Source organism: Lithobates pipiens, unplaced genomic scaffold, assembly GCF_037356315.1.
Source record: "Lithobates pipiens isolate NorthernLeopardFrog02 unplaced genomic scaffold, aLitPip1_a1.2 Scaffold_13, whole genome shotgun sequence".
NCBI classification, from domain to species: domain Eukaryota; kingdom Metazoa; phylum Chordata; class Amphibia; order Anura; family Ranidae; genus Lithobates; species Lithobates pipiens.
In genome coordinates this window covers 468619726-468642062 of record NW_027507718.1, presented here as the reverse complement: position 1 = coordinate 468642062, position 22337 = coordinate 468619726, and the positions used below count along the sequence as shown (strand labels likewise).

General features: G+C 45.1%; 1 protein-coding gene across 4 annotated transcripts in view; it reads left to right on the top strand.

The window, feature by feature from the left end:
* Positions 1-645: 645 nt before the first annotated feature.
* The window catches only part of DOK7 (docking protein 7), a 270829-nt gene continuing 249137 nt past the window's right edge, over positions 646-22337 (top strand). For 2 of the 4 annotated variants that reach the window (XM_077477866.1, XM_077477864.1), the window contains exons 1-2: positions 647-865; positions 1013-1058. In XM_077477866.1, the coding sequence (XP_077333992.1) occupies positions 812-865; positions 1013-1058 (100 nt within the window). In that variant the 5' untranslated portion in view covers positions 647-811. Of the gene's footprint in view, positions 866-1012; positions 1059-22337 lie in introns of all 4 variants that reach the window. The other 2 variants (XM_077477865.1, XM_077477862.1) reach the window with 2 other exon arrangements.

Sequence of the window (22337 nt, the reverse complement as noted above, 5' to 3'; positions counted from 1 at the left end):
ATGCTTTGAGGCTTTCCATTATTTTGCACGGGTGATTTGATCAGTTTTACTTCCTTAGTAATTACCACAGTCGTTTCATCTGAGGGAAATCTTGAAAACATGACCTGTTGGGGCACCTTGAGGACTGGAGTTGAGAAACACTGCTATAGGTAGAGATCAAACAGAAAATCAATTGTTCATTGATCAAAGTGTGCATGGACACCATAGGAATTCAGGGCAATTTGCAGCCATGATCATTGAAGGAAATCGTTCAGACCTACAAAGTAGAACAGGTGGAGCCTCAACCGTTCATTGAATTATTATCATCAACGCACAGCGGGAGCCCTGTCAGCATCCTGAATCATATAAAAGACTCCTGCTTTGATAACGGGATTTCTTCAACTTTGGCGCCCACCTCGCCCCCTCAGTTCCTAAGCCCCGAGGTATAAAGATAATAAGCAGGATTACTGCCTACAAGTCCCAACAGCCGTCCACTCCTACTTATTCCTTACAGAAGAAATGACTCTGCCTTGAATACAAACTCCTTGCACTACATTGTTTCTGCCCTTAAAGGGTCAAAAGCTTAGGCAGTTGTCGAAAAAAAATGTCTGTGCCCACTTGCCCTGGTAAGAGGCGGTGGGAGGCGGCTGGAAAAGTTAGTGGCCATTTGCTCGGCGGGGCTGCGTGTCACAAAATGCAGCTCTCCCTGTCTGCGCGTCTCCTGCCAGGCAGAGCTATTAAAGCTATTTTGAAAGTGACCCTTGGGCTTAAGTACATTCAGAAAGAGAGAGGGGAGAGAGCAGGCAGCAGCTGTTTGGAACCATGACTGAAGATGACGGATTCGGTTGTGGTGGAGGGTCAAGTCAGATTGAGAGATGGAAAAAAGGTCAGCGAAATGGACATTTCTTTTTTTCTTTTTTTTTTTTGTCCGACCCGCTATTAACTTTGAGTTTCGGAAAACATTTTGCCCAGGAATTTTTAAATCGCCTGTTTATGCCACTGCCTAATATTTGACTTTGTTTTCCTGTTTCAGTGGAAGAATAGGTGGGTGCTGCTTAGGAAGCCCTCTCCTGTGGCAGGTACTGTACTCGTATTTTTCACCATTGTGTCTGTTCTTTTTGCCTGTACTGTAGACATAAATTAAGCAGAATAAATCAGCGTGTTGTCGTTGGCCGGATTCTATTCTAGCCGGCCATCCTGGTTATAAAGTTGACTCACTGAAGTCATGCTGTCAGGGGAGCATGCTTCTGGGAACGAGCTGTGTGTCTGACGGATAGACCTCAGCTGTCTCCAAATCTTTCAGTAATAACGTCTTCAGCAAGGCCAGCCATATGGCTGAATTTTTCTAGCAAGTCCTTTCAACTGTCCCTCTTTTAAAACTTAATCTCTGTGCCTGTCTTATTGTCCTATCAGTAACTTTTTGATTTGATTTATAGATTCTTTAAGAGTTTTTTTTTGTTCGACCGAAATGTCAGACTTGGGGTTAGGGTTACACATGTATTCGTACAAAAATATCAAATTTATTTAGACCTATCTGTACATATTGAGTCATAGATCATTTAAGACAATTTTTTAGGAAATGTTGGCTCTTATAGTACCACCACACTTGTAAAAAAAAAATCACATTTAATTAGAATTCATAAATAAACATAAAAAAATGCATATTTATGTTTTTAAGACCGCCAGAGGATTTACCCCTCTATTTTTTGTAATACGGCACTGCGTTACTTTAACTGACTATTAACAATTAACGATAACATGCAATGCTGTACCCAATAAAATTTATGTCATTTTTTTCTCCCACAAATAGAGCTTTCTTTTGGTGGCATTTGATCACCACTGCTTTTTTTTTTTTTTTTTTTTTTGCACTATAAACAAAAAATACAGACAAGTTTGAAAAAAATATATATTTTTTACTAACATAAAACATATTCAATAAAGAAAATGTAAAAAAAAATCTAATATCATCATCGATTAGGCCAATATGTATTCTGCTACATATTTTTGGTAACAAGCCTAATAAGCGTATATTGATTGGTTTGCGCAAAAGTTATCACGTCTGCAAACTATGAGATATTTTGAAGACATTTTTATTTATTTATTTTTTGGAAAAACAGAACAGTATTTTTTTACTTTTTTGCTATAAAACATAACCAATACAAACATTTTTAAAAATCAAATTTCTTTATAAATTCAGATCAATATATATTCTGCTACATACTGTATTTTTGGTTAAAAAAAAAATCCCAATAAGCATATATTGATTGGTTTGCACAAAAGTTATCATGTCTGCAAACTATGGGATATTTTGATGGCATTTTCATTTATTTATTTATTTTTTGGAAAAACAAAACAATATTTTTTTTACTTTCTGCTATAAAACATAACCAATACAAACATTTTAAAAAATTGAATTCTTTATATTTAGGTCAATATGTATTCTGCTACTTACTATATTTTTGGTAAAAAAAAATCCCAATAAGCTTATATTGATTGATTTGCGCAAAGTTATAGCGTCTACAAACTATGGGATATATACTGGAATTTTATTCAATTTTTTATACTACCAATGGAGGTGATCAGCTACTTATAGCAGGACTGCAATATTGCAGCGAACAATGGGACACTAACTGACACTTTTGACACTTTGTGGAAAGTAGTGACACTAATACAGTGATCAGTGCTAAAAATATGCAATGTCTCTGTACTAACGACACTGGCTGGGAAGGGTTTAAACATCTTGGGTGATTAAAGGGTTAAATGTGTCCTTAGCCAGTGTTTTTGTGTACTTTGTGAGGTGCTTTTACTAAGGCATGTGATGGATTTTCTTTCCCTGCTTAACAGGGAAAGAAAATTCATCACATTCCTGCTGTCAGAACAGACGTCTGCCTTGTTTACATAAGCAAAGCTCTGTCCTGCATATCCTCCCAATGATCGGCAGGTACCGCTAATGCCCTGAACACACGACCAGTTTTCCCGTTGGAAAAACCTTCAGAGTTGTTCCAACAGAATTCCGCTGAAACTGTCTTGCGTACATACGATCACACCAAAGTCCGATCGTAAAGAATGTGGTGACGTACAACACGTACAATGGGACTAGAAAAGGAAGTTCAATAGCCAGTAGCCGATAGCTCGTACTTGCTTCAGAGCATACGTCGTTTTTGGTCAGTTGGAACAGCATACAGACGAGTGGTTTTCCTGATAGGAATTGGTTCCGTCGGAAATATTTAGAACATGTTCTATTTCTAGGTCCGTCAGAATTTTCTAAAAAAAAAAAGTCAGATGAGGCCTATCGGAATATACAATGAAAAGCTTGCGTCTGACTTTTTCTGTCGGACATTCTGCTCATGTGTACGCGGCATTAGGGTTGCCACCTTTTCTTCAAGCCAAACCCAAACACTTAAGTGGCATGGGACACCTTTGGGCACCCCAAGGAGAGTAGTAATGCAGTGCGCATAGCGTGCTACAGCTAACGGTGGGTGTGGCCAAATTGCTCTTACTAACATCAGTGCCTTGCCCCCAGTGATGCTGAACCTGCCCCAAGACAGCCACCCACAGCTCCTGGACCGCAACAGATTTGTGGGTGACTATCTTGGGAACTTGGAGATCCACAGGCCAGTCTGAATAATGTGCCCACGGTTTCAGTCGCCCTGAAACCCAGACACATGAGTCAAAACCCAGACTGTCTGGGGGAATCCCGGACAGATGACAACCCTAGTACTGGTGGACATACATCGCTGATCAGCTTCTGCTGTGACTAATCACAGCAGAAGTGGTGCTCTGGCGGCATGCGTGCATGCTCCCTAGGCGGTAGTGCAAAATCACACACACACATATATATATATATATATATATATATATATATATATATATATATATATATATATATATATATGATCCTGCACAGAGCGGATGCCCTGTAGCAGTAAATCTGCTATAGCATGGTCGTTAGGTCGTTAAATGAATTCTAAATCAATGCTATATTTTTATATGATTACAGATGTGCTGGTATTATTAAAGTCTGGCATTCCTGTTGATGGGAAAAAAAATCATAAAGGATCTATAAATAATAATGGAACAGCTAGGACTATATAAATGTGATATTTTCTACAATAAAACGTGTAAGGCCGCGTACACACGCGCGGACTGTTTGCCCAACCTTGTTCGTCAAACAGTTTGGGCAAACAGTCCGCTCAAAATTTGCATGAGCGGACTTGCCCACACACGAGCGGACTGTTTGACGAACAAGGTTGGGCAAACAGTTCGCTCAACTTTTGAAATGAACGGACTCGCCCACGTAAGGAGGAGGCAAATCCGCCCATTTCGAGCGCGTGTACAGGTAGGCGGGGCCCGCGAAGGAGACGTCGCGGGCTCCGCCGCCTGGAATGGGCTTAAAGGGGAACCCCAACGCCGAAAAAAATCGGCGTGGGGGTTCCCCCCAAGTCCACACCAGACCCTTGTCCGAGCACGCTACCCGGCCGGCCAGGAAAGGGGGGCGAGCGAGCGCGCCCCCCCTCCTGAGCCGTACCAGGCCGCGTGCCCTCAACATGGGGGGGTGCCTTGGGGAAGGGGGGGCCGCGCGGCCCCCCCACCCCAAAGCACCTTGTCCCCATGTTGATGAGGACAAGGGCCTCTTCCCGACAACCCTGGCCGTTGGTTGTCGGGGTCTGCGGGCGGGGGGCTTATCGGAATCCGGGAGCCCCCTTTAAGAAGGGGGCCCCCGGATACCGGCCCCCCACCCTATGTGAATGAGTATGGGGTACAATGTACCCCTACCCATTCACCTGTGAAATAAAGTACAAAAAAAAACACAACACATGGAAAAAGTATTTTATTGCACAGCTCCGGGGGTCTTCCGTCTTCGGGGGTCTTCTCGCCGGACTCCTCCGCTATGTGTGTGTAGCTCTTTTACTAGCGGAGGAGTCCGGCTTTCTTCCTCCCCGCCGCCGGCCTCTTCTCCCGACTTCGGGGGTCTTGTCCCCCTCTTCGGTTCTTCTGCCGGGCCACCGCGCCTGGTCCGGTGGCCCGGTCTTCTGTCGCCGTCTTCCGTTCTTCTGTCGCCGCCTTCGGTTCTTCTGCCGGGCCACCGCGCCTTCTTGTAGCTCTTTTACAGGCGGTGGCCCGGTCTTCTGTCGCCGTCGCCGCCGCCGCCTTCCGTTCTTGTTCTTCTTGTTCTTCTCCTGGAGATGTTGACTCGACGATCTCTCCGGCCGGAATGCCAGAGCCGCGCTGTGCGGTCACTTATATAGTGACAATGGGGCGGTGTCACATGGTATATGTCACATGGGTTGGTCACATGGTGACCCCGCCCCCTTACGATGTCATAGTCCCCATGTGACATCAACCCATGTGACCAACCCATGTGACATATACCATGTGACACCGCCCCATTGTCACTATATAAGTGGCAGCGGAGCGTGTCCCTGGCATTCCGGCCGGAGAGATCGTCGAGTCAACATCTCCAGGAGAAGAACAAGAAGAACAAGAACGGAAGGCGGCGGCGGCGACGGCGACAGAAGACCGGGCCACCGCCTGTAAAAGAGCTACAAGAAGGCGCGGTGGCCCGGCAGAAGAACCGAAGGCGGCGACAGAAGAACGGAAGACGGCGACAGAAGACCGGGCCACCGGACCAGGCGCGGTGGCCCGGCAGAAGAACCGAAGAGGGGGACAAGACCCCCGAAGTCGGGAGAAGAGGCCGGCGGCGGGGAGGAAGAAAGCCGGACTCCTCCGCTAGTAAAAGAGCTACACACACATAGCGGAGGAGTCCGGCGAGAAGACCCCGAAGACGGAAGACCCCCGGAGCTGTGCAATAAAATACTTTTTCCATGTGTTGTGTTTTTTTTTGTACTTTATTTCACAGGTGAATGGGTAGGGGTACATTGTACCCCATACTCATTCACATAGGGTGGGGGGCCGGTATCCGGGGGCCCCCTTCTTAAAGGGGGCTCCCGGATTCCGATAAGCCCCCCGCCCGCAGACCCCGACAACCAACGGCCAGGGTTGTCGGGAAGAGGCCCTTGTCCTCATCAACATGGGGACAAGGTGCTTTGGGGTGGGGGGGCCGCGCGGCCCCCCCTTCCCCAAGGCACCCCCCATGTTGAGGGCACGCGGCCTGGTACGGCTCAGGAGGGGGGGCGCGCCTGCTCGCCCCCCTTTCCTGGCCGGCCGGGTAGCGTGCTCGGACAAGGGTCTGGTGTGGACTTTGGGGGAACCCCCACGCCGATTTTTTTCGGCGTTGGGGTTCCCCTTTAAGCCCATTCCAGGCGGCGGAGCCCGCGACGTCTCCCTCGCGGGCCCCGCCTACCTGTACACGCGCTCGAAATGGGCGGACTTTCCGAGCGGGAACAGTCCGCTCATTTCGAAAGTACAGCGGACAAGCCCACACACGGGCGGACTGTTCGCTCAAACACAGTTTCAGCGGACAGTTTTTCGGAATTTCGGAAAGACTTTGTCCGTCCAACTGTCCGCTGAAACTGTCCGCTGAAAGCCCGCACACGAGCGGACTGTCCGCCCAAACACTGTTCAGCGGACAAGGTTGGGCGAACAGTCCGCCCGTGTGTACGCGGCCTAACCCTAACCCCAAGTCTGACGTTCCTGTTGAGAAAAATAAAAAAAATCCTAAAGGATCTGTAAATCAAATGGTACAAATTGGATTATATAAATGTGAAATTTTATACAATTATACATGTGTAACCCTAACCCCAAGTCTAACATTTCCTTTTGAGGGAAAAAAAATGATTGAATGATCTACAAATCAAATGGTACAGATAGGATTTAATTAATGTGATATTTTTTATACGATTAAAAGTGTAACCCTAACCCCAAATCTGACATTTCTGTTGAGAAAGGTAAAAAAAAAAAAAATTCTTGATGTATATTTCCAGACTTGGTACTTTGGCCCAGGATCTTGAATATTGGTTCTGTAAAGGAATGAATAGGAGGTTTCCAACTAGGTGTGCTTATAAGACAGCACATATTACAGTTCATGATTTTATATTATTGCAGAGGTCAATTGAAATGGTGGTCTGCAGGATAAACAGCGATCTCCCGCATATTTGTTGAAATGTTATATCACAGAATGAGATTTTGACCTTTATTGAGCCAGAAATGTTTTTATGTTTTTATGTTTCTTGTTGTAGCTCATTTTGTGCTGATGTTGACCAGTGTGCCTCATAAATAGTGATAGGCTACTCTGCCTAAAGGTTTGGTGAATTTGGTTTGAAGTTTGGGGAACCTAAGGCTCCACTTACACGGGTGTATACACACGCTGCGAATCCTAGCGACAAGAATCTGTGGATTCCTGTGTCTGGAATTGATAGATGTGTGCGGATAGCTGGGCACACGTTGTGTGCATCCAGCCAAAAACATTGCCAGAATCCACATATTCTTCCTGCTGGGCTTCACAGCCTGTGTAAACACCCACACAAATGGAGCCTTACTGTCTTATCTGCACCTTGAATTTGATTTTTAGATGCTTTAACAATCTAGGGCAGATGCCCGCGGCGCCCTCGACTGATGTGCGCTCTAAGCCGGCCCCTTCCTTACCTATAGGTAGCGCCGACCCTGTGTGCAAAGCACGTAGTACACAGTAGTTCCAAAAGAGAGTTCTCATGGACTGCGCACATTTGGGATCTGATTCGTGGCTGCAACATCGTCCTTTAGACTGCTGCAGCGCCCATCACTTGCAGCCTCAAGGGTGCTTTCACACTGGGGCAGCGGGTCCGTTAGCGGTAAAGCTTCACTAGTTTTAGCGGCGCTTTACTGATGTTTTAGCGACACTTTACTGATGTTTTAGTGTCGCTTTTTTGGCGCTAGTCGGGCTTTCACACTAGGGAGGCATGAGAGGCAGTTTTCAGGTGCTATTTTTTAGTGCTAAAGCCCCTGAAAACTGCCTTAATGTGAAAGTAGCATTACTGAAATGTGATCTGTATATGCCAGCACTGAACCTGCCTTGTGAAAGGCTTGTAGGCAGGTGCAGTGTTTTTCCCTCAACTGCAGGAGGCACTCAGCTACAGCTAGAGAGTAAGTCAGGAGGAACCTGGTTCCTCTATTGGTTTCTGGGTCACTGGGAAAGCGATCCGGTTGGATGCTGTTGTCCCATGAGACTCTGGCATGCATCTTGGATCAGACAGAGCCTATTTAAGGCCCTGGCTCCCGGGTTTGGTGCGCTTTATACGAGTGGGTAGTGTGTGGAAAGGTACCCCATCTGTAAAGTCTAGTATACACGATGAGCTTATCAGACGGATGGCTGTCCATTTTTTTTTTTTTTGCATGCTAGTCTCCATATCAAAAACGAATAAGTTACTAAAGCACGAAAATTCTCGTACGACAGAAAGAAAATTTGTAAGTGGTATTTTCATTGTATTTTCAGACGAAATCTGTACTAATTAAACAAAACCATATGGTTTGGTATCGTACAAGAAAAATGTTTGTGTTTATCCCTTGGAAAATTTCAGACAACAGCTGTGTAGTAATGATCAGATTAACGTACAATCGCATTGAAAGCGGTATTTTTTGTACAATGTTCGGATCGTGTGTATGGGGTTTTAGGGATAGTAATAGCAATAGGGAAAGGTTCCTTATGAGGAGGGAAAGCGTAGGGTCACATCTCTTCTGGACATCTTCCTGATTGGGCACAAAATGGCCAGGCAGCATGCTGCCCCTCTCTACAGGCACTGTCATTATGGCTGGAACCCGCTTTGGTCACATTGCTGTAACAGTGACTGCACCTGGTTGGACACTCTTCCCTCTGGGATTGTTGTGAACTGTTGCTGCACAACTTCAATTATCACTGCACCTGACTGTGTGAATTATTGTTGCAGCACATCATTGCACCCCACCTACAGGCTCTATAGTTCAGACTACATTCACACAGATGCATATTTGTTGTTAGTTTGCTGCATTCAAAGTGCCATGGCAGCATACAAACTGACTAATTAGCTGGGCCCAGTTTGTGCGCAACCAGAACTCTGCAGAAATGTCGGCCCTGGATGCACATTTTCTGTGTCCAGGTCAGTTGGAAGCTCTGTTAACATATAACTGCTTGGATAAACAGCAGTGGCTCTGGCCAATGATTTGTACAAAGCAGATATATGACAGCCGCTGCTGACAGCTGCTACTGGTCACACAAAGTGTTTGCAGGCAGCATTTACAGCCACGTACAAGAATCTGCCAGTTCTGGCCAGAGGTCCCTCAATGTCCACTGCTATAGGTACTGTCAGGGCCGCTGATAGGGCAGTACAACCAGCCCTGTTGTACCGGGCCCAGCCAGCAGGGGGGGCCCAAGCAGCTTTTAACTTCTAGCTAAAAAAAACAAAAAAAAAAAAACGAAATAACTATATTAACCTGCACCCACTTGATTACTAACATATATAAGGAATATATATTCATTTCCTGGGCCCCATCAGGTTACCAGAGGGGCCCAGGAGGTGAAAGCAGAAGAGGGACTTTTTTTCTATTTTCGGGTGCAGGGATACAATGCTGTGCCGCATGCTGTTCTCAGTATACCTGCACAAACTAAAGTTCTTCCTGCTCACTGTATGCCTCTCCGGCGGATGGATATTACTGTTATACGGCTCCCTTCATCCAGTAAGTGCTGCAGCTTGAGGGACTTATCACTGGGACGGCTGAGACAGACAGAGCAGCAGGAGTAATCTGGACAATGGCAGTGGTGCACAGGTAAGCAGTCCCCTGCACAGACACACACACTGACAGGTCACACTATTGTAGCATGTGCAGTCCCTAGACTCTGTGTGCTCATGGTTATTATCATTATGATGATCAGGGCACAGTAGGTGCTGTATGGCTCTGTCAGTGTAACATGACTGTGTGGTGCTGACTTTCCTGATATATGACTGTACTGTGTGTTACAGACTATAACTCAGCACAGCCATAACAAAGTCAGCATCACACAGTCATGTTACACTGACAGAGCCACACAGCACCTGCTGTGCTCTGATCATCATAATGATAATGACCATGAGCACATAGTGAGATGCTACTTTTACACATGTGATGGGGGAAGGGACAGTAAAAATACATAGCCAAGCTGCATTTTTACCACCCCCAAACCACTCTCCTTTCATAACCTTTCACCCAAGCTTTGCAATTAGGTCCTTTTTCATGCAGACCTGATTGAAAGCTCCGTATGAAGACACAAACTGAATGGGCACAGATGTCAAAACACTGACATCTCTCCCATTCAGATGCAGTTATGATTGGTGGGGCGCTGTAAATGTTAAATGTTCCAGCTCCTGCCTCCTGCCCTGACAGCGTGGAGGCAGGGGTGGGGTTATGGGCGGAGCCAGGATGGGTTGTGGGCGGGGTCAATGGGGCCCCGTCAGGTAGGCTGTATGGGGCCCCATGATTTCTAACAGCGGCCCTGGGTACTGTTGACATTACATTGCCCTATGAAAGGGGTGGATGTGGTGTCAACAATATTATAGTTGTCAAGAGCCCCAAATCCTGTGGGACAGTCCTGGGATTTTAGACAATGTCCCGCAGTGTTCCTGTCCTGGGGGCTGTCCTGCATGATCCAGAACAATGAGTAGCTGCGCATTGTGAATCCTCCGCTACCAGTGGCTGGTACTTTGAAAAGGCTTTGATATGGGAAGGAGTCATGTGACGTATGACCCTATGGTTTTCAGGCTGCCCTTCTTCTGCTCCCTTCTCCTTGTACAGGTGCTGCCGATCTAAGGCTAGATACTGTGAAGCGGCATTATCTGATTCAGAAAAATTTGGTTCCCTGTGTGCAATCCCTTTTTCCAGAAAGCTGCATGTTTTATCTTGGGCTGGAAATGTGGCGTTGTTATCCTGGGACAAAAAGTGTATTAGAACTACAGAACACCTCCATCTCTCTTGATCTACATAACATAGGGAGTAAGTGTTCTGTAGTCTCCTGTAGAACTCCATACATTGTTTGAGTTTCGATCCGTTCCTGGTCAACTAGCTGAAATTGTCTTAGTGGGTGGCCCTGTCGGCTACTGCAGGGTCTCCGTCCTTTGAATGAATATCAAACAGGGGCAGGCAGATAGTAACTGGCAGATGCAACCACTATTTGGTATTTTGACAACTGCCACCGGTGGCTGTAAAAATACAGTAGCCCAGCAGGGGGCTATATAGTGTTGATGGAGAAATTTAGTAGATTTTTTTATATACAGCCCACAAGCTGCAAAAATAAAATAAAAGTGTAGGCAGGCCATAGATCATGCAATTTCTTTTCTTTAACCACAGGTTAAAGGAAAGAAGAATGCTTGGTTTCCCCATCAACACAGTCAGTGCTGATAGGGGAATACCTCCCGCAGTACTATGGTGTTCTGCTGGGAGGGAGTGCAGGGAGCCTTCTTCGCTGGCAGACAGGGCTTTTTTTCTCAGAAAATAGGTGCAGGAACTCAACCACGACCCCCTAAAACCCCTCCAACACACACACACCCTTCAAACCGCATCAAATAGTGGGCGTGGTCACATTTCACTAACAGTGGGAGGATTTTAAAGGGGTGCTAAATACCAGGAGTGCATTAGATACCAAGTGCAGAGTTCAGGAGGGGGAAAGGAGGGTGGCGCACCTATGCGTAGTATTTAAAACAAGTTTTAATGCACAATGGTAATGCACTTACAGGATAGTAGAATTCATGAGCATGTTTGTAATAAAAAGGTCCTCCTCGAGGGGTGCCTTTTATACAGATTTCCCCAGCATCCAGATGGTGTTAGGAGGCTAAGCTGGAACACTGGAGTCAAACAGAAAGTGCAAGGAGTCCAAGCTGCCTGGCGTTGACCGAGGGAAAAGACGTCACCCGCTAGGCAGTCCTCAATGGAAGGAAAGACTGAAAAATAGACTACGCTCTCGGAGCACACAGCTCCTTCTACAGTCTACAGACATGCTCATGAATTCTACTATCCTGTAATTGCATTCCCATTGTGCATTAAACCTTGTTTTAAATACTACACTTAGGTGCGCCTCTCTCCTTTCTTCCTTTTCCAATTTCTCTCAGAGTTCCCGGATACGCTCTGGGAATGGCTGGCACCTGAACTTTTACCTGCACCACAATTGTCATGGACAACATATACCTACATTAAGAACTACACTATCAATTTGTGATTACCAAGGAGATCTATCACTGTCATGCGCTGGGTAATTTTTATCCTTCTCAGAGTTCGGGAGGGGAGGGGGGGTTATACACAGAGTTTAGGGGTCCTCTACCTGTCTAATGTAGAGTTCAGGAGTTGCATTGCATACAGACTGCAAAGTTCAGCCTTCTTCCACAGCTGCATCCCCTATCCACATCTCACTTTCACCCCTCTTTAGCTCTGACCTCTGCATGCAACCCCATTTTCCACATGTCTTACTTTTGTTGCTTGTTTAAGCTGAAGCACCCAGCCGGCTCTAGTACCTCCCTTTACGCTGTAGGTGGCTCTGCCTCTCTCACTTGCATGGAGATCATCTAGTGGGGGTGTCTGCATCCACACCGCACTATACCCAGGGCACCAGCATCTCCCTTGTCCTCATCCTGCACTCAGTGGGAGCCGCTCAGGAGATCAGATTTGTGGGAGCTGTTGGGAGACAAGCTGTTACTTGTAAACACAGAAGCCAAACTTCTGTGTCTATCAGTGTTATTGGTGGGCAGGGAGCAGAGGGCCTGGGCCAGAGGTGGTGGAACTGAGTTTCACCAAGTTCCAGCTGAAAAAAAGCCCTGCTGGTAGAATATAATAAGAACTGCTGGCAGCTGTAGCTGATAGCAGTGATCGGGCAAAAGACCCAACAGGCTGGTTGCACTGAAGATTATCAATGGGAGTGAGTAACATTAGGTGTGTTACTGGCCATATCATCGGGTGAAAACACCTTACAAAAACAATAGTAATGCAGACACCACATCTGATGATTGGCAAACTGCAATATTTTACATTTTTGATTTGGGGTTTAATGGTGCTTTAAATATGTGTATTTGGATTTAGGTACACTTTAATGGATGAGTTATTCAATCTGCATACAGAAAGTGTTTCAATTCAGATTTACATGCCATGGAGTTTGGGCAGAATCTCTGGAAGTAATAGATACAGCTAGTATTTTGTAATAATGTTTAAAGTCCCCTCCTACTTATATCAATGGAGACAGAGAGAGACTGGTTACATCAAAGCACATTGCTGTCATAAAAATAGAAAGAGGATACAGAAGTCAGGTTAGCGTGTGAGCAAGAGGACTGCGAGGAAGGGGAGAGACGGAGGCCTCCGCCGCGGGTTTCATGTTACTAGACAGGCATGGGACAGAACTGAGAAAGCTAAACTTCCTATTACTCCTGATTTCTGCAACACACAGGATGTGTCCTGGGGCATATATATATATATATATATATGCTATTCAAATATGTATTCTTAACTCCCTTCTATTGCTCTAAGCTTTCTCCAAATCTCCAAATTCCTTTTTTTTTTTCTTTTTTTTTTGCTACTGTGATCTCACTTCCTGTTAGAGGTTGGCTATGTAGGCTCTCCATGGTTTCACTGTATGTGGGAACGTAGCCACTCTCTCTTGCACAGCTTGTTCCAAACAAACCGAAGTAAGAGGGAAAGAAGAGGTTCAGGAACTTACAGCAGATATTATTAGGAGGCTGAAAAACACAGTGAAAAAAAAATGTGAATAAATTATTAAAAAAAGAAAAAAAAAAGGATTATGTTTAGTACCACTTTAAAGCTGAACTGGTTGTAAACCTCAGATATGAAATATAAACAAAGCATATCCTTCTATAGTTTGTCTCAATCCGAAGCACTAAATGTCATTTCTGTTTGCTGCCTTGTTCCTCTGCTATCAGCATGAATCCCTTCTGACAAGTTTTCCTGACACCAAAAGAAAAATGGTGACAGGAGAGGGAACTCCAGCTGATTGACAGCCTCAACTCTGTTCCTGTGTGCTGTGTGAAGGCGGGTGTGTCCCGCCAATCAGCTCTTTGAGCTCTGCTGTGTGTAATTTCAGCTCTCCACCCCGTTTTTTTTCTGACGGCTCAGACAAACTTTATAAATTCTGGACTTTGAACAGCTGTGGAAAAGAGATGGCTGCAGATAAACAGGTACATATACGTAGGAGGATTTATTTCTCCATTTCTCCACTTTTAAAATCATTTATTTTTAAAGTGTTATTAAACCCACAACAGTAAAAACTTTATATGCAGCATAGCATATATGTTATACTCACTGTGGAACTTAAGGGGTGAATCCTCTGTATTGTGTAAAAAGGCGGTTTTATCCTGTATGCACAGATCCTCGATCTGGGGAAAGCCAGCTAACACAGGCAGGGTGCCCACCAGCACATGCTCAGTTGTGTCTTTTATGCTGGAGAGAATAATTACTTGTTCTCAGAGCTAGCCAGGTCACATGATATTGACATCACACATGTGGGCTTGTATACAGGCTGCAGTGGAAATCTCCACCTTCCTGAACTCTCTGCAATGGAGACACTGTACAGTTTATCACTGACCTTGGTGTACAGATCAGCCAAAAAGGTATATAGTGGCAATATTTTAAAGTAAAAAGAAGATTCATAAGCTGTGGGCACTGTGGGGGGTTGGGGACAGATGAACTATTTTCATATTACTGGGTTTAGTAACACTTTAATGTAACTACCTAATAAGCTGAATTTGGCTGCACTACAACACTGGCAGCAAGAGGAAGGGCAGCACTAGGAGCCAATTGGGTGAGCTGCAGTTTTCATGTATCAATTAGGAAGTAAAAGGATGGCAGTAGAGAGCCATGACCTCATGAGGCTGTTGCTGTTCCCACATGTTGGGAGACTAGAGAAAAACCTCCACCAATGGAAGGAACTCCCGATCAAAAAAATAAAGTCTAAATTGATTTATTAGTTTACACCAATTTAGTGTAAACCAATGAATTACCGTATTTATCGACGTATAACACGCACATGCGTATAACATGCGCATTCATTTTAAGAGGGAAGTTTCAGGAAAAAAAAAACAAAATTTAAATAAGGAACTTTGAAGCAAAATAAGGGTCAGTGCCCATCTGCAGCCTCAGCATTGCCATCAATGCAGCCTGATCAATGCCCATCTTGCAGCCTCGCCATTGTCTTCAATGCAGCAGCCTCACCATTGCCATCAGTGCAGCCTTATCAATGCCCATCTGCAGCCTAGAGGGAACAGGGAGGGGGCGGGACGAGCTCCGACAGATTACATACAGTGAGAATCTCCTATGATAGACAGAACAGTGGTCCAATGGCAGTCCAGGAGACGGAACTTCCTATTACAGAGGCCGCCAAGTAAACATGAGATTCTCACTGTATGTAATCTGACGGGGCTCGTCCCGTCCTCCTCCCTGTCCCCTCTGAGGCAGCTAAAATTGAAGTATTGGGGTAGCACTGACTCCCGAAGGAGCCGCTTGTTTTATTGGGCTTACCCGTTACCTTCTGCACCTCATATGCGTCTAGGGGTTTCCCGTGGTAGATGGCCCAAGAACTATAGAGACTGATGACAGATCCGCTTTGCAAAGAACGTAGTTAAACAACAGTCTCTCATTATAGTATCAGAGGGTTTAGGTGGAAAGTCCAGGTACTCTTAATGTCAAAGATAGTATAGAAGAACTCTCTTACTTTGAATAAATCCAGAGAATAGCCATTCACAGCTGGATCCTCACTCTAATTGGATAGTCCTTCTCTCACCAGGCCTAGCAGCCAACAGGGTGCTTGAGTCAGGAACAAGTCTCTGCCACAGACTTTGTTATAGAACAGAAACAAGGAAACTTGAGTACTTGTAGAACACTCGTGTTATACCAGTATCTTGCAGCCGGTCCACCAATACCCACGAGATTGGATTCGCTTAGGTCCTTCAGCTTTACCAGGCTCTTTTTGAGAAGCCAACCTTTGCGTGGCTTTCTCCCGAACAATCCTCCACTGGATAACTTTGAAGTTGCTGGGCGTCTCTACAACTTGAGACGGCACCGGACCACCTCCGAATCCTTCCTTTCATTTCCTTGCCTCGGGCTAGCCAGCCCCAAGACATAAAGTCGGGTGGATCTGCACCCCAGGCCATAGGCATTGTGGGGGCTGGTCAGGAGGACGAGGACCATGTGCTCAGAACATACTTCTGGACCGGAACCCCGAAACACCTGACATCCACATCTTAAGTACCCTCTCCCAGAAAGCACAGAAAGAGTGACACTCCCATTGGGATGGCTCAGAGAGAAAGTAACCTTAAAGCACCCAACCAGACTGTGTTACCATGCCTGCCAGAAGTGACAGTGCCCCCTATGGCCAGGCAGAACACCCTGTAGTCTAGTGAGACTGATGCTGAGGTCAAAATTTTTAGTAATTAAACCCAAACCAAACTACGGTCCAGGTGTAACATTACATTTCAAAAACACATAGCGCATGCTCTTCAGGAGACGGTGCTACATTGGCGTATAACATGCACACGCAAAAACGCATGATACTTTGTTACCATAGGTTTTGCTGCAGGTGAATGAGCGCAGAAGCAAAGTGGGTGTTTGTCATTAAGACTTAATGGCACCACTGTACACCTGCAAAAGGACTGTGTATTTTTGTGCATTTCAGGAATGCACACAATTTTGTGTACATTCCTACAACCCACAGATGTCTACCTAGGGCAAGGGTAATGAATTCAATGAGGTCCAGTCACTAAAAATGTCTTCCAAATTGCTCTTTATTAAAACATAAGTAGGCCAATCACATCCATATTTAACCACTTGCAGACCGGACCAATTTGCTGGTCAAAGACCAGACCACTTTTTGCGATTCGGCACTGCGTCGCTTTAACTGACAATTGCGCGGTCGTGCGACGTGGCTCCCAAACAAAATTAACGTCCTTTTTTTCCCACAAATAGAGCTTTCTTTTGGTGGTATTTGATCACCCCTGCGGTTTTTATTTTTTGCGCTATAAACAAAAATAGAGAGATAATTTTGAAAAAAACGCATTATTTTTTACTTTTTGTAATAATAAATATCCCCCAAAAATATATAAAAAAACATTTTTTTCCCTCAGTTTAGGCCGATACGTATTCTTCTACATATTTTTGGTAAAAAAAATCGCAATAAGCGATTATTGATTGGTTTGCGCAAAAGTTATAGCGTTTACAAAATAGGGATAGTTTTATAGCATTTTTATTAATAATTTTTTATTATTTTTTTTTTTACTAGTAATGGCGGCGATCTGCGATTTTTATTGTGACTGCGACATTGTGGGGGACCCATCGGACATTTTTGACACATTTTTGGGACCATTGTCATTTATACAGTAATCACTGCTATATAAATGCAGTGATTCCTGTGTAAATGATACTGGCAGTGAAAGGGTTAACCAGTGGGTGGCAGTGTAGGGGTTAAGTGTTCCTAGGGGTGTGTTACTAACTGTGGGGGGGTTGGGCTGTCATTTAGTGTACACTGATCTCTGCTCCAATCACATGGAGCAGAGATCAGCGTCACTAGTTGCTAGGCAGAATGGGAAAATGTTGTTTATACAGCATTTCCTCCATTCGGCCGCTCCGTGAGACGATCGCGGGGATGCCCGCGGCGATCGAGTCCGCGGGTCCCGCGACCGGACTCACGGGGTCCCGACCAGCGCGGGAGCGCGCCGCCGGCGGCGTGCTCCCGATGGCACGGCGGCAACGAATATTGGACGTACATGTACGCCAATATGCCTGCCCGTGCCATTCTGTCGACGTACATCGTCATGCGCTGGTCGGGAAGTGGTTAAAAATAAAATCACATTACATCAGGTGTCCCCAGTAGAATGTCTCCTTACATCTGGTGTCCCCGTCAGAGTTCCCCTTCACATTTGGCGTCCCTCTACACATCAGAATCTCCCCACCCTCTTGTACTCACAGATCACTTTTGCCCTGTACACACGGCTGGACTTTCCAATGGATAATGTGCGATTGGATCCTGTTGTCGGAAAATCGTGTGTGGGCTTCATCAGACTTTTTCCGTCTGAATTTCCGACACACAAAATGTGAGAGCAGGATCTAAAATTTTCCGACAACAAAATCTGATTGTTTAAATTCCGATCGTGTGTAGACAATTCCGATGGACATAGTGCCATGCATGCTCAGAATAAATTACTAGATAAAAGCTATTGGCTACTGGCCCATTTATACTCCCGTCGTACATGTTCTACATCACCTTGTTCAATACGATTGGATTTTCTGAAACTTTGTGCGACCGTGTGTATGCTAGACAAGTTTGGGCCAAAATCCGTCAGAAAAAATCAGACAGATTTTGTTGTGAGAAAATATTTGATGGATTTTGTCATCGGAAAGTCCGACCGTGTGTACAGGGCATAACTCTGCAAAGAAGGCGGCTCTTCCTTTCTATCAAGAAAGCCCCTTATATCAGTGTACCAACTGTTGGTCTCTAAGGGAGTTTGCTTATATACAGTGCCTTGCAAAAGTATTAACCCCCTATTGGTTTTGTTGGCTCACAACCTGGAATTAACATGGATTGTTTGAGGATTTGCATCATTTCATTTACAGAACGTGCCCCCAACTTGGAAGATGTTTTTTTTTTTTTATTGTGAAGCTAACTACAAATAGGACAAAATAACAGAAACATTCAATGTGCATAACTACTCACCCCCCTAAAGTCAATACTTTGTAGACCAGCTTTTGCGGCTATCACGGCTCCAAGTCACTTTGGATGAGTCTCTATGAGCTTGCCACATCTTACCACTGGGATTGTTGCCCATTCCTCCTTGCAAAACTGTTCCAGCTCCTTCAAGTTGGATGGTTTGCGCTTGTGAACAGCAATCTTTAAGTCTAAGTTTTCTTTTGGTTTGAAGTCTGGGCTTTGAGTAGGCCATTCCAACACATTTACATGAAAGCCACTAAAGTGTTGCTTTAGCAGTGTATTTGGGGTCATTGTCCTGCTGGAAGGTAAACCTCCATCCTAGCCTCAAATCACACACAGAGTGGTACAGGTTTTACTCAAGAATATCCCTGTATTTAGCACCATCCATCTTTCCCTCAACCCTGACCAGTTTCCCAGTCCCAACTGCTGAAAAACATCCCCACAGCATGATGCTGCCACCACCATGTTTCACTGTTTGGATGGTGTTTTTTAGGTGATGTGATGTGTTGGGTTTGTGCCAGATATAGTGTTTTCTTTGATGGACAAAAAGTTCAATTTTAGTCTCATCAGACCAGAGCACCTTCATCCATACATTTTGGGAGGAAGCTCAAACTGTGCCATTTTGTTTTTTGCTGAAAGTAATGGCTTTCTTCTGGCCACTCTGCCATAGAGCCCAACTCTATGGAGCAATCGGCTTATTGTCGTCCTACGTACAGATACTCCAGTCTCTGATGTGGAACTCTGCAGCACCTCCAGGGTTACCTTAGGTCTCTGTGCTGCCTATCTGATTAATGCCCTCCTTGTCAGTTGTGAGTTTTGGTGTGCGGCCATCTCTTGACAGGTTTGCTGTTGTGCCATGTTCTTTCCATTTGGTTATGATATATTTGATGGTGCTCCTAGGGATCATCAAAGATTTGGATACTTTTTCATAACCTAAGCCTGACTTGTATTTCTCAACAATGTGGTCCCTTACTTGTTTGGAGAGTTACTTGGTCTTCATGGCAGTGTTTGGTTAGTGGTGCCTCTTGTTTAGGTTTTGCAGCTTCTGGGGCCTTTCAAAAAGGTGTGTATAGGTAATGACAGATCATGTGACACTTAGATTGCGCACAGATGGACATCATTTCACTACTTATGTGACTTCTGAAGGTAATTGGTTGCACCAGAGCTTTGTATGGGCTTCATAACGAAGAGGTGAATACATATGCACATTCAGCCCTGCAGGGGGACATTGGATGGACTGGTGGAGACCCCCAGAGCAACGTGATGTGGAGAGTCAGTAGTAGAAGTCCCAGGAGAGGCAGTATCTCAGTAGCCAGCCTAACCATCCTCCTGATCCACCTAGCTTTCAGTACCCGCTCATTTGGGCTGACTGCACCCCTGCTCTCTGGGTCCAGAGGTTTTGTAGAGAATAAAGTAGCAGCTGTGGGGTAGTGTGCAGAGAAAGAAGTGGTAGTTCGGGGTGGGTTGCAGAGAAAGAAGGGGAAGCCATGGGGTGGTGTGTAGGGCAGAAAGTGACAGCTCTGGGGTTGTGTGCAGAGAAGGAAATGACAGTCCTGGGGTGGTGTGCAGAGAAGGAAGTAATAGTCCTGGGGTTGTGTGCAGGGCAGAAAGCGACAGCTCTGGGGTGGTGTGCAGAGAAGGAAGTGGTAGTCCTGGGGTGGTATGCAGAGAGGGACGTGGCAGCCCTAGGGTTGTGTGTAGAGAAGGAAGTGGTAGTCCTGGGGTGGTATGCAGAGAGGGACGTGGCTGCCCTAGGGTTGTGTGCAGAGAAGGAAGTGGTAGTCCTGGGATGGTTTGCAAAGCAGGAAATGACAGCCTGGGGTGGTGTACAGAGAAGGAAGTGGTAGTCCTGGGCTAGTGTGCAGAGAAAGAAGTGGCATCCCTGAGGTGGTATGTAGAGAAGGAAGTGACAGCCCTGGGGTGGTGTGGTGGGAAGGTAAGGGCAGCCATAGGGTGGTTTGCACAGAAGTAAGCGGACATTCTTGGGGGGAGGGGGGGATGCAGAAAAGGAAAAAGACAGCCCTGGGTTGGTGTACAGAGGAGGTAGTGGCAGCTCTGGGGTGGTGTGCAGAGAAGGCAGTGGCAGCTCTGGGGTGGCATGCTGGAAAAGTAGTGGCAGTTCAGGGGTGGCGTGCTGGAAGAGTAGTGGCAGTTCAGGGGTGGCATGCTGGAAGGATAGTGGCAGTTCTGGGGTGGTGTGCTAGTAAGGTTGTGGCAGCCAATGTAGTGCAGTCACACAGCCAGGCAAATAGCAGTTTCAGAAAGAAGACAGACTATATATTTTTCCCACTAGTTTTTATTTAAAATAGTTCACCTCCTTATATTTTAGCTTACAATTTTGTAACATTCATTTATTACAAATCTACAATTAAAACGGATAAGCTCTGTATACCAAAACCTAAGCTTATAATTGACTTTACTTTCATTCTCAAAATTCAGAGTTTGGCCGTACAAATTATTTGTCCCATATGACTCCTGAGCTCCTCTGTAATTCATTAATTTGCCAGCTGTACATAGTTTGTTTTTGTTTTGTTTTTTGCATTTATTAATCCTTTTCCTTTCTGTTACCCCTGCATCCCTCTAAAAATAAATTGAAGAAATTTCAAAACTGCTTCAAAAGCAGAGCATCATGAATAAAACATAGGCCTTCTATGCTATCATTATTCAGCATTTGTAAAAAGGCATTTACATAACTCTGTAAATCTGTAAGTAAAGCTCAAATCTGCAAACGAAAATCAAATTAATAAAGAAAGTGGCTAGTGACAGGGCTCATTTTTTTTGTTTAATCATGGCAGTCACGTATGCATTCTAAAAATATTGCTTATTCTTTGGTAATTCTTCATCCTTCCCGGTCTTCAAAACAAATCTGATGATGTGCTTATTTGTAGAAATAAAAGAGAACTGGAGGAAAAGAAAAGTTGCTTCCTTGCCTAGCATTATCCAGTGAGATTTGTGTTACCTAATGCAACACAAATGGCAACAATGGCAGCACAGATGGTTTCTAGTTGTAAGGAACTAGAACCATTTTTTTTTTTTGCTAATTATTTTTCAAAACAGGGCAATCATGTAGCAACGAAACATTCTTATGCAATCTTACCAAGATTCAAGACATGGAATTAAACAAGTGTCCATTCCCTGGTGTCGTGTTGTGTAACACCATGTTGAGCGTTCGTGGCAGTTCCGGAGCTGTGGGGCTGTAGTCTCTGTAGGGAGGGGGGTGCGTCAGAGGTGATAGAAATAAACTGACTCAACCTTTTTGGAGAGGTAAAACAGAAGGGGTTAAGGGAAGTGGGGAAGGCGGCAGGTAAGGGTGTGATGGATAAAAGGCAGGAAAGAGAGTGGGGTGCACCGGTTTTCACCACCCTCCCTTCCTGTTCTCCCAGAAGGGAAGGGGAGAAGACAGTGGGGATTATTTACGAAAGGCAAATCCACTTTGCACTGCAAGTGCACTTGAAAGTGCACTGAAAGTGCACATGGAAGTACAGTCACTCTAAATCTAAGGCCTCATACACACGGACGTTATAAAAAATGGCCTGTTAAGCTGGTTACAACATCTGGAAAAAATCAGCGGTAAAAACGCAATTTTATTAGCGTTTTGCTCTGGCCTCAATGCACGTTTAACAGCGTTTGTAAGTGTTAACGCTAATGCGTGTTTTTTTTTTTTTTAAATCCCATCATTATCATTATAAACATTTTTACAGCTCAGCGCTAAAGCTGACGCTAAAAAAAGTTGGTTTAGCGTCAAAATTGCTCTAACGCTGGAGCCTCTGAAGGCGCTGGT